Here is a 12,102-nt window from a genome sequence, read left to right as displayed (position 1 = left end):
TAAAGATGAAACTGCTTTTGAAGGTCACTAAGGATTAAGATGCATTTTTAGCACGTAGCCAGTGTAGGAAGTTTACTGCATTTTGATGTAAAATACACCACAAAAATTTCTGTTCCATATTCCTGGAAAGTCATCTTTCTTGTGGTTTCCAATAGAGTAGTTCAAAAGGAGACGCTTCCTTGATAGGAAACGCCAGCTGCATTTTAAATATTGCCCATTTGCTGCTTACAAAATATCTGGATGTCAGCACATTATTCTCACTGGTACTTCAAAGTTGTTATTACTGCCATGTAGCCCTAGATGTTTAGACGGTTCAGTTACCCATTTTCAGCTTTTGGTTTCAACACTCTCTGTCTTCTCCTCTCCCCACAATTCTGTCCATAATTCATATAAGTGTATATAATGCTGAAAATCTCCCACAAAAAAACCCTAAACAACAAACCAACCTACAAAAATCTAATGGAACATGAAATCAAATAAATGGAATTGGGTACAGCAATTAGTTTGCATTTTTATGTGCAGACCTGTTTCTTACCCATCAACAAAGTAACAGTTAAATGTGTGTAACTTAGGTGCTTTTAATTGTTTAGGAGATATAAGTACACAAGGGTCAGAACAGAATAATGAGAAACCTGGGAAATAAAACCTAGCATTCAGATTTTCAGTGTTAGATTTTGGGAAACTATTTGCAGTATCTCATGAAACCTGCAGACGTTTTATATTTTGTAGCTTGTCCCTTTATATATTCCTATGCTGCCACTGGGGAAAAAGTTTACTTGTTCAATTGCTACATGCGCCAAACTTTTCTGTCCTTCACTTTCATTGAAACTGTTCAGGTTCAGGCAGAAGGCTGGTGCTGAGCTGACTTGCAGGACTGCAAGAGCGTGGCTGCATTGCAAGCTACCTGGACTCCACAGAGCTGAGATGTGCTGTGGGCCTCTTCCTATGAGAGCAGATAGCAGCTCCATATGATGTATTTGTAGATGTGTAGAGGGCTTGTTTAAATGTTGCATTTTTACAGGGGAGCATAAGGGATGTTCGGGTTTTCTGCTTTGCCTGGGAGTCTCAGCATTTTGATCTGCCCCTCTAGCTTTTGCTTGCTCTCAGCTACAGTCCTGGAAGTGAGGCCACAGTCTGACAGTTTAACAGGCTGCTTAATCTAAATTCCATGTTTGTACAAACAGATATGGTTAATTACTGTGTATTACTTCATGTGGTGGTTCTGGAACAATATGATCCATATCTGACAAAAATATACAGTAAATTAAAGCATTACCTTTTATCTTCCTATTCCATTTACGCTGTCCTATTGTTACCTGCTATTTTATTGGTGGTTTCAGGTACAGTAAGTGTATTAGCTTTAGCACCTTGATGACATTTTAGCCAACTTTTGCTTAGAATCTTGATCTATCACCTCATTTTTCTTTGGGAAGTATTTTTGGAATATATAAAAATGTTTTTGATAAGTTTCACTTTATAAAATAACATATGTTTCCAAGTATGCTTCCCTGCAAGTTTTGCTGTCTAGATTATCTCAGCAGTGTTCTTCCTTGGACCATACTTTTTTTTCCTATGGACCATGCTTTTAAACTCAAAGGGCTCTGCAGTCCAGAGGGAGAGGTGGCCATTTCATCTCCATGTAGTTCTAGAGGGGAGACAGACCAGGCAGCCTACTATTAAACCACACCTCTATTAAAGAGCCTCATTTCTTTATAAAGTCAATAGAGAGTGGAAAGGAATTTCTATTGGATGATTCAGAGCTCTTAAATTAGCAGACCATAGTCAGGTGTGAGTATTCCTCAATCTGTGTTAATATATTGTTCAATCCTATTTTCTGTTATATTAACCAGCAATAAAAACCCATTTAACTTAAAATATAAAATTGATTTTGGTTTAGAAAAACACAATAAGCGTGTGTTGATGAATAAGTGTCTTTTGGACTTTAACTCTGCTTCTTATGCATATGAGTATTTTATAAAATTTCAGGCGAAGCCACCTGTAATCTTTAGGGTGGTCAGAGGTGCATTCTTGTAACTAATGCATGTGTTCATCTCCCACTGATTTTGAATTACTCATGTGAATAGTCACATTATACTGTAGTGATGACAATACCACCACCTCTTCCTGATTTATATTCTGTTCCTATAGCAATTTAATTCATTATCCTATTGACTTTCTCCTTTGAAGCTGAACATTAATCTGAAGGTTATAGAGATTCTACTAAACCACCCTTCCATTAGACATGTGTTCCCTCATCTGGTACTTTCCTCAGAGGCTTATTTTTCAACATTAATAAGCACCGGAGTACAGTAAACTTATCTTCTGGCTGAAATACTTAAAAATGACCTGCATCATTTCCAATAAAGTCTCCGAAATGTAATACAGATGGCCTGTGGCAATTGACAGATCTGAATTTCAAACTTCCTTCTGTGAGCTGTTGGCAGCAGTGCCAGCGTTACGAGGTGTAGTAGGGGCTGGGTTACAGCTAGCTCTGCTTTGGCATTGTAACCACCTGTAGGAAAGCGGTTCTGAAGAAGCGGGAGACTCCTGTCCTCTCTGCTCAGAGACATCGCTAGCTGATGTAATGCTCCTTTCTTGAGGAAGAGGAAGGACTATGTGCTAGCACAATTCGATGAAGGGCCATGCTAGATTCACAAAGCCTCACATGAATGAGGCTTCCTATAGAGAACAAACCAGAAAAAACAGACCTGGGAGAGGAATCTAAATATTGGGTAAGTGAAGGGGACCGTGTGAGAAAACAGTGGCATTTGTGTGGAACTGACCCATAGGTTAGGAAATGAGGCAGAGTCCTGAGCCAATTGTCACATGGGAAGCGCAAATGAATGTTCACCTTCTAGGTGATGAAATTTTTGGGAAGAAGATGGGGGACGTAAATGGCTTGTAACAAGCGATACAACATAGAGTTGGCCTGTACTTGCCGTTTCTTCTGACATGCTGATTAGCCCTGACTTGTTCTGTTTTGCCAACATAACTCAAGTCATAGTAGATAGACAGTACTTTATTCCAGTAAAGGTTTTTTGTTTGTTTTTTTTGTTTTGTTTTGTTGGGATTTTTTTGTTTGTTTGTTTGGTGGTTTTTTTGGGTTGGGTTGGGTTGTTTTGGGGGGTGTGTGTGGTATAAACAATACCAACGTTAGGATTTTGGGGGAGGCTATTTGGAACCACACAGGCAAGTCAAAGGTGTACAGAAGGTCTCAGTGACAGAGCCACTGTTTCTGATTTAACAATTCAGACTACTCTAATTCTGCAGCAGGCTGGATTAAATTATTCCAGCTGGCCGGATGCTTCTCATAGGCTGTCTGTCTAACAGTCTTACTTCTAAAAATATCGGAAGTTGGATTTGCAACACTGATCCCTCTGATAAGTAATCCTTTACTATCACTAGAAGTTCCCCACTCACATAGAATATGCCTGCAGTTAAAGAAATTGCAGTAGTCAAAGGCTAGTATTTCAGAATTTCCAGCCTCCCCCTTTGATTCCCATTTTCTTGTATTTTATTTGGTTTTGTCAGTGGCTTTTAGCAGCAGCAAAAGTAAATCTCAGTTCCAAACTGTGTGTATAGCTTGCAATATGTGTTCATTTATCTAGATACTATTCTGGCTTTCATTTTACTTCTTATGTAGTGGATGAAATCATTGTGTTTATAATCTCTGTCAATGGGTTTTTGAAAGGTGACTTGGTGGGCAGAGAAGAAGAAATCTATTTTTTTCGTGTGTTGTGGACTGGTCTCTTGTTTGAAAGTCTCCAGGTATTGAGTTTGTTGCATAACCCCAAATAATTAAGCTCCTTGACTTTCTGCCTTTGCATTGATAAGGCTACTACAACGCATAGCCATAAAGTGGTTGGAGGTCTCCTGCAGCACATTTTTCATTTTTCTGCTCAGGAAAAAAATTGGTATGGATTTTTATGACTTTGCCACATGGTAAAGTTAAAGGGTCCCTTTTTCAACGTGAATCTTTTGGAGGTTGTTACCTTTTTATTTTAACAAGGTAGATAGTGCCTGAACAACAGAACTCTGGTAAATTCTGCTGTATTTTGCACTGCTGCTGTCTGAAGGGAAGATGGTCTTTCTCATTAAATGATATGGACTCTGAAGCATTAAAAACTGTTTTGCATAGAGACGTTAGGCAGCAGACACGAGCGATTGGTGTCTTAGTTAGGGTCTTTGCTTGAGCCAAGATTTTCTTTTAATCATTATAATTCGGTAGGATGCTTATGCAAAGAGTAGGGAATTAAACACACTCAAGTATGTATCAGAGGGACAAGTAAATGCTTGATTTATTTAGTTAAGCATTCCAAAGCCTGCCTTTCTTTCCATGTTAGCAGTGCCAAACATATTGATGATAATCAGATACACAGTTTTAAAGCCCTTATACTCAAACTATTTAAGCATTAGTTCAGTTATTCTGCCTACTGAAGTGATAATTAGGGGCTAAAAGGTAACCAGATTATTGTAGAGATCTCTCTTGACAGCCTTTAACACCTAGTTAAATGTTAAAGCCTGGAAATTACAAGCCTCTCAGTATCATTCAGACCACAGCATATTTTGAAGCAATTTGCTATTTCTAGATTGTTTTTCATGCCACGGTACCATTCCAGTGCTCTCCAGCTTGCTCTGAGTACCTTCCCACTTGCAGAACACCTTCACTGGGCAAAAAAAGTCCCTAAGAACAAACTTCTTGCTTAGTATGGATGTTAGGTGGGATTTCCAGGTGTGTAAAGAACATTGCAGCTGGTTCAAGATATATTGGGACTGTTTAAAAGCTTCTGCCTTCTCTGCACTTGGATTTAATTTAGGTCTGTTTGAGCCAATCTAATAGTTTGCCAGTGCTGTGAGGGAGAGGTACTGCTCTCTCCCCTGACCTCTCCCCAGGTTCCCCTTCTCTCTCCACAATGTGCTGACTTTAACAGGCATTGGAGACCTCAGTGAAAATGAGGGGACAGATATGGATGGGAGTGGAGGGAAGGAGGAGTAGGAATAATCTGACTGTGATCTACTGGCATGGATCACACTTCTTGGGTAACTTCATTCTTAGGAATTGTTTCCCCAGCAAAACAGAGGTTTTAGTAAAACACATAGCGGGTTTGTTCAACACAAATAAGAACAGCAGTAACAAGGCAGCGTCATGGGAGTTAGCGTGCAATTAGCAGTCAAACAGTGTAATCCTGCAATGATTTTTCTCTGGTTGCCTACACCTGCTAAAGCCAAAGCCAGCAAATATTCATTGTTATTCTTACCTGCACTAGCTTAATCAAACTAATGCGCTTACGCAGTTATATTTATTCGCCCCATCTCCTCAGACAGCGTTATCCAGTGCAGAAGTGAATAGTAATTAGCAGCAAGTCTTAAAAGCATACGTTACATTTTAAAGACGTGTACTCTATCATAAAGTCAGCTAGCTTGTTTACAGTTTTCTTACTATAGTTACTAGGAGCTGTAGACATTACATCTTCCAGTGCTGAGAGCTTATCAAAACTCACTTACATATATATAGACAGCACTTGTATGGGTGGATGTATATTCTAAGAACACCATCAGCTGCCGTCCTTCACTGAAAATTTGCAGCCATGCTATTCAGCATGATTGATTTGAATCTGTGCTTGTACTTTGAAAACAGTGCATGTTCTGTAAGTAAGACTTGACTGTGCAGATGCAGGTTCAAATTAGTAATTAATACTTGACCTTATTGGAACTTACCTGTCCAGCTGCCCAAACCAGCTATCTGAAAGTGTGAAAAATACTTCCTTGAAGGACAGAATTCATCTCACTGTCTGAAAAGGAGGCCTGTAGTCTAAGCTACTTGGCCTGTTGTTTGTCTCTGCTCTGTTGTCAAGGGAGATGCACCTCCACAGAGTGATTTGTCCTGTCCTAAGAGATGCATCTCTGGCTATCAGGAATGATCATCCTCTGAAGATGCTAATCTCTTTCTATTCGCTGCAGGAGGAATTCAGATAACTAGATGAATCCTGCATATACTGTGGATCCAGCTGTGCATGACTGACTGACTAACAGTGGTTTCCACTTTAGCTAGGTTTTCTGCTTTACTCAGAAAAACTTGAGGTCTCTGTTAGCAAATTCCACATGTTAACAGTACTTCAAAACTCCTACCTGCAAAACCAGGAGAGCCTAGTTAAGCATTAAGTATTGCAAAACAGTGCTCTACATTTTTACCTTTTGTTATAGTCTATGACTGTTGAATTTATAACCTAAAAACTCTTTTAAAAATATCTGAAATGATGCTGATGCATCATATCAAGTGCAAAGGTATGTTTCAACCAGATTTTTGCTTTCTTGTTCAGTCAACTTGTTTTTCTTTGAATATTGCTCTTCTATAAATCTCATTAGCAAAGCAAAGACCTTATTTACTACAGCATACTTAACTTTCAGCTCTTAAAGGAGTAATACATTATATGTTCACTTCTCATAGAATTTAACGAAGACAACCAGAAGTCAGTTGTGCAAGACATGAATAATTTCATGAACAAGCTGCCACTGGCTATATTATACATCTATGTAGCTTATAAAACAAAGCAAATGATTAACATCAATTATAATACCATCATTTGACAACTCTGCAATTAATTTCCTACTCTTAAATAATGGCTGTTGCACAGTGCCAAAGAAAATGCCATGCATTAACTGACTCATCACCAGAGTCTGTGATAGATAGTACAGATGGTAATTTGATTATTCACATCCAAGAAAATAAATGCTTTGTTATGAAAACCTATTCATTTTGGTCTTCTGAAATACTGGTAACAGGGATACCTAGAGTCTCTTTAAAAAGAATCGCTACAGTAATATACAGTTATTCTGAAGCATTTTTTTATTTGTTAAGATTTGTGGGGTAGAGTTGCATGCTAGATAGTTCACAGACATGGCACAAGCTGAAGAAGGTTGGGGTACTACAATACCCATGCATCTCTTCTATGTAAAAATGCTCCTACATAAGAATAATGGAAAGATTCTGCTTTGTCTACCAGAAAGTCTGCAAACTTTACTCTATGTTTTGAAAAAGTACTCCATATATGAGACTAAAATGTTTATCCAGCAAGATTAATGGGCCATCTGCAATACCTATCAGGATCATTAAATTATAGTCTTTTCTGGGACAATTACAGACATGTATTTAAAATACAAAGCAAGTACCAATTCTGCCAGGGTTTACTTGTGGAGTTAACTTTATTTCCTGAGCAGACCAACAGACTTCTGCGGAACCATCTCTAAAATTAAGTATCACCTTACTTTTACATGAATCAAAGGCAGAATGGTACTTAATGTAAAGTGTTACACACCAGCGAGTAGCAAAAGTAGCACTTTTATAAGAACTTGGAGCACTTTGAGTATTACTTTGTGGTTAATCTTGTATTTGCACTTAACTGGGATATAAAGGACCCATCAAAAGGTACTTGATTACTTTGGAAGTAGTGCATATGAGAATATAGCATGTCTATGCATACAATAAATAAAACAGTTTCATTTTTAGACCTGAGTCATGCAATTAGCAGTGCATGGGCAAAAAAAAAAAAGTAATTCCCCGATTTTCAGAATGGATAAAGGGAAACAATTTTTATGAGTACAAATTAGTTTGCAAATACCTTCAGGCAGAAATGGAAAGTGAGTCATTCACACTGGTTTATTTGTAAGTCCAAATACGTTGACATACCTCCCCAGAGAAAGCCTGTCCATTGAGTAGGTGCTCTGATCCCTGGCTGTCTTCACTTCCAAAGTGTAACCGGATTTCCTCTAAGCGGTGACTATATGTCATCGGTCCTCCAGAGATGTTGACCAAATGCTCTTTGTCTAATCGTAGAGATACATGTCTCCCTGTGTTATACATCGTCCCACTGACCTAAACAAAATGGGGGGAGAAAGAAAGCATTTTTTTAAAATAACCTGTAAATCCTAGAAACTGGTTATACGTACTTCAAGATTTTGCTATTTACACACCTTTATTTAAATGTAGCAATACATCTTATTGTTGTGAGATGAAATACACAACCTGAGGTTATCCTTCAACTTCTGCTTTGAATCTTATACTGTATATTCAAATATTTTTCTAAATCCATATGTACATATTTTAGCCAGGGGCACATGGTTAACACAGTGAATAGGATTATTACACTTCTAAATAAGTAGGCTTTTAGAATATTTTTTTATGCAAGGGCTGAATAATGGCTTCATTACAAAACTTCTGCACTGAAAATGGGAACATTTCAGCTGACATAAATTATTTAAGTACACTTGAACAAATCTGAAATTTAAGTCATTTTTTCCTTCTTTTAATATTTATAACAAAGTTATCCAAAAGTAAAGGTGCTGCAAAAAGCAGAGATATAATTATTTATAAATTGGGAGCCCTACTCCTACTGGAGCTGCAGGTGAAAACTTTCATTGTCCTCCTCTGCAAGTCTCTCTGTTTTGTTATGAATATTTTATGTTTATAATTGCCAGACATTTTAGCCATAGCAGTACAGAATTAATTACAATTTGGTCATATATCTCTAGTTCCTCCTACACCTTATTAGCTGTAATGCTCTTCTAGATTCATCCTTATTTTTAAAAAGACTGAATGTTGTGCTTCATTTGCAAACTGATTTACAGCTGCTGTAATGAAAAAGAAAATTATTGTGGAAATTTTTCACAGAATCATACAATTGGTTGGGTTGGAAGGGACCTTAAACACCAGCTAGTTCCAACCCCCCTGCCATGGGCAGGGACACCTTCCACTAGACCAGGTTGCCCAAAGCCCCATCCAACCTGGCCTCCAACATTTCCAGGGACGGGTCATCCACAACCTCTCTGGGCAACCTGTTCCAGTGCCTCACTACCCTCATCGTAAAGAACTTCTTCCTTCCATCTAATCTAAATCTACCCTCTTTCAGTTTAAAACCATTACCCCTCATCCTATCACTACACCCCCCATTAAAAAGTTCCTTCCCATCTTTCCTATAGTCCCCCTTTAAGTACTGGCAGGCTGCTATAAGGTCTCCCTGGAGCCTTCTCTTCTCCAGGCTAAACAACCTCAACTCTCTCAGCCTGTCTTCGTAGGGGAGGTGCTCCAGCCCTCTGATCATCTTCATGGCCCTCCTCTGGGCTTGCTCCAACAGGTCCGCGTCCTTCTTATTTTGGGAGCCCCAGAGCTGAACGCAGCACTACAGGTGGGGTCTCACCAGAGTGGAGTAGAGAGAGAGAATCACCTCCCCTGACCTGCTGGTCACGCTGCTTTTGATGCAGCCCAGGATACGGTTGGCTCTCTGGGCTGCAAACGCACATTGCCGGGTCATGTTGAGCTTCTCATCAACTGACACCCCCAAGTCCTTCTCCTCAGGGCTGCTCTCAATCCATTGTCCGCCCAGCCTGTATGTGTGCTCGGGATTGCCCTGACCCATGTGCAGGACCTTGCACTTGGCCTTGTTGAACTTCATGAGGTTTGCCCAGGCCCACCTCTCCAGCCTGTCAAGGTCCCTCTGGATGGCATCCCTTCCCTCCAGTGTCTCAACAGCACCACACAGCTTGGTGTCGTTGGCAAACAGCACTGGTCCCAGTACTGACCCCTGAAGACCACTTGCCACTGGTCTCCATTTGGACATTGAACTGTTGACTGCAACTCTTTGAGTGCGACCATCCATCCTTAAAGACAAGGATGTCATGCAGGACAGTGTCATGTAATTCTGTCATAATTTCCACTGTCATAGGAAAAGTTCCTATAGCAAGAGGTTCCTTAATTTATGCCATTAAAAAGTGAAAAATGCCAGTTTGAGTTAAAGCAGAATTGTGATTTATTTTAAAACATTCTGCATGGATACAAATGGTACACTTGAATAACATTCATTTACTTTAAGATGAGGAAGTGTAGCAATAATATGCTTTGTTGCACTTCAATTTAAAATTAAAGACATGACTATTATGTATTATATCCTATACTACATCAGTACTATAGTAATTAACATTGCTGCAGTGTCATTTTATCTGTAATACTAATTACTGAGTTTAAATGACCTGTTTTCTTGCACAGTATGTTGTAAAAAGTTACACTGAACAGACTGTGCAATAGAACTAAATGAATGAGATTAAACAGCTTTTGGTTGTTGTGGCTTTTTAAACTTTGATACAGATGTTCTATTCTTTGTGTTTATTCCAATTCAAATAAGCAGTAATAAATTTCTTATGAAAAGTAATAAATACAAATGTTCCTATTCTTTGCAAATAAAACACAATGATCTTATTTATAAATGTTCCTTAGTTTTTCTGCTTGACTTTGCATGCATAATAATTAAATACCAAGTTTAGTTTAATAGGTGGAAGAAGGTCAGTTTATTGAATTCGGTTTCAGTACACTGCATATGAATGACATAAAATTGCTGATCATAAGTAACAAATGTAGTTTAAAAACAAATAGGGGAACATGGTTTAAAGCCTCTTACATTTGGAAGCTTGCTTCACTGAACGCTCAGTTAAATTTAGCAACTATGCAAAATATTCAGAATGCATTTTCTTACTTAAATTGGTACAAATCTCAAATTAGGTTACCACTATTTTCTTTCTCAAGGTAAAAGTGACCCAAATAACCCCTAATATGAATTAAATAACTCTCTGTAGAGCAGAAAGGGGAAATGATAGAGGCAAATTCATGAACAAGAGTAACATTTGTCTTTCTCATTTCTCCCTTCATAAAAATGCAGTGCTTGTAGAGATTGTATTGACTGTTTTAAAACAGAATTTCCCTACGTAACTGCAGATGAAGAATACCAGTAATGCAGTGAAGTATCTGACATGCCTCATTTCTGACCTGCAGGGAGGGATGAACACTTGAAGTGAGACTATAAAATCTGCTGCATGGGCACACAGTCTTGTCACCAGGAAGGACAAAATCCAGCATCTTCAGTATAAAAAATGCAAGGTCTTGCCCTTTTATCTGCCTTCTTAGGTTTAAGTGAAGCACTAGTTTTCCTGTATGCGCCCAAGGGAAGAGTAGCTGCATATACCAGTCTAGATTCAGGACCACAGTGCACATTCAGGACATGCTTATGCCCATTTCTTTTCTTGAGAGTGTCAACATATACCGCCATTACTAGCAACTTCTAATGGGCGCTTCTTTCATGGGCATTTACTTACTACAAGAAGAATAGGAGTGTCTTATATTTGCCATCTACTCAGATTATATCTGAATGAAAGACTGAAATTTTTAGCCCCCCCCCCCTTTTTTTTTTTTTCTGCTGGAGACTTTCTGACTTGACAAGATTGTATAGTAGGCTGTGCTTGATTATGGGAAGTACCACTGTAACACTATGTGAAATTCTTTATTGTGGTTCAGGATATTGTCTGTTTTATGTACAAACCTGGTATCTTATCACCTTTAAAAGTGTACATTTCAAGTATAACCATTTACAGTTGTTAGGACATAGTATCACATAAGTGCAATCACCTTCTGTTTGCAAGCTCGAAGTCCACAAATGCACTGTACTCAGTAGGAAAGTGTCATGCAAAAAACAATGCAATAAAAAAAAAGAAGTTTGTCTTCCATTGTTTTTGGTAGAAAACAATGCATTGTCTTTTCACTATGTGCAGTTTTAACTGCTACTGGAGAAAAGGAGGTTCTGATCTTGTTCACTATGTGAACCTACTGATAAAAGAAGGATTTTCCATATTTTATGGTACTGAGCCTTTAAAAGTGATGGTGCACTCTCATTTTAGAACATCAAACTGAGCTGGTTTTGTGGAAAGCAAAGTTGCATGTGGTCTTGTAAAAGGTCGCAGGCAGAGAAGTTAATGAGGAGGTATTTTCTGTATTTTGTACATTCTACAAGATAAACAGTATGAAGACAGGGCGCCTTATGGGAAAGACGTTGACTCTGCCTGGTACAGTCAGCAATATCTGCTACTGCAGAAAGCACAGTATTTATGTTTTATACCACTCTGTGGATTGGATAAAATGTTATAGGGTAGTTTAAAAGGATAATATAAAAGACCTGTTAAGATTTATATAACTACTTCCTTAATGTGTCAGACTAATCTTTGGTGCTAAGTCCTTCATAGTGATGGCCTTTGCGTTGCTTCTTGCTCTGCTATTAAGTAACC

General features: G+C 38.5%; 1 protein-coding gene across 1 annotated transcript in view; it reads right to left on the bottom strand.

The window, feature by feature from the left end:
* CA10 (carbonic anhydrase 10) overlaps positions 1–12,102 on the bottom strand; it is a 212,572-nt gene that overhangs the window by 38,802 nt on the left and 161,668 nt on the right. The window contains exon 6 of the mRNA XM_075043860.1: positions 7,688–7,873. Coding sequence (XP_074899961.1) covers positions 7,688–7,873 — 186 coding nt within the window. The remainder of the gene's footprint in view (positions 1–7,687; positions 7,874–12,102) is intronic.

Source organism: Buteo buteo, chromosome 13 (genome assembly GCF_964188355.1).
Source record: "Buteo buteo chromosome 13, bButBut1.hap1.1, whole genome shotgun sequence".
Taxonomy (NCBI): domain Eukaryota; kingdom Metazoa; phylum Chordata; class Aves; order Accipitriformes; family Accipitridae; genus Buteo; species Buteo buteo.
This window is presented reverse-complemented; position numbering and strand designations above follow the sequence as displayed.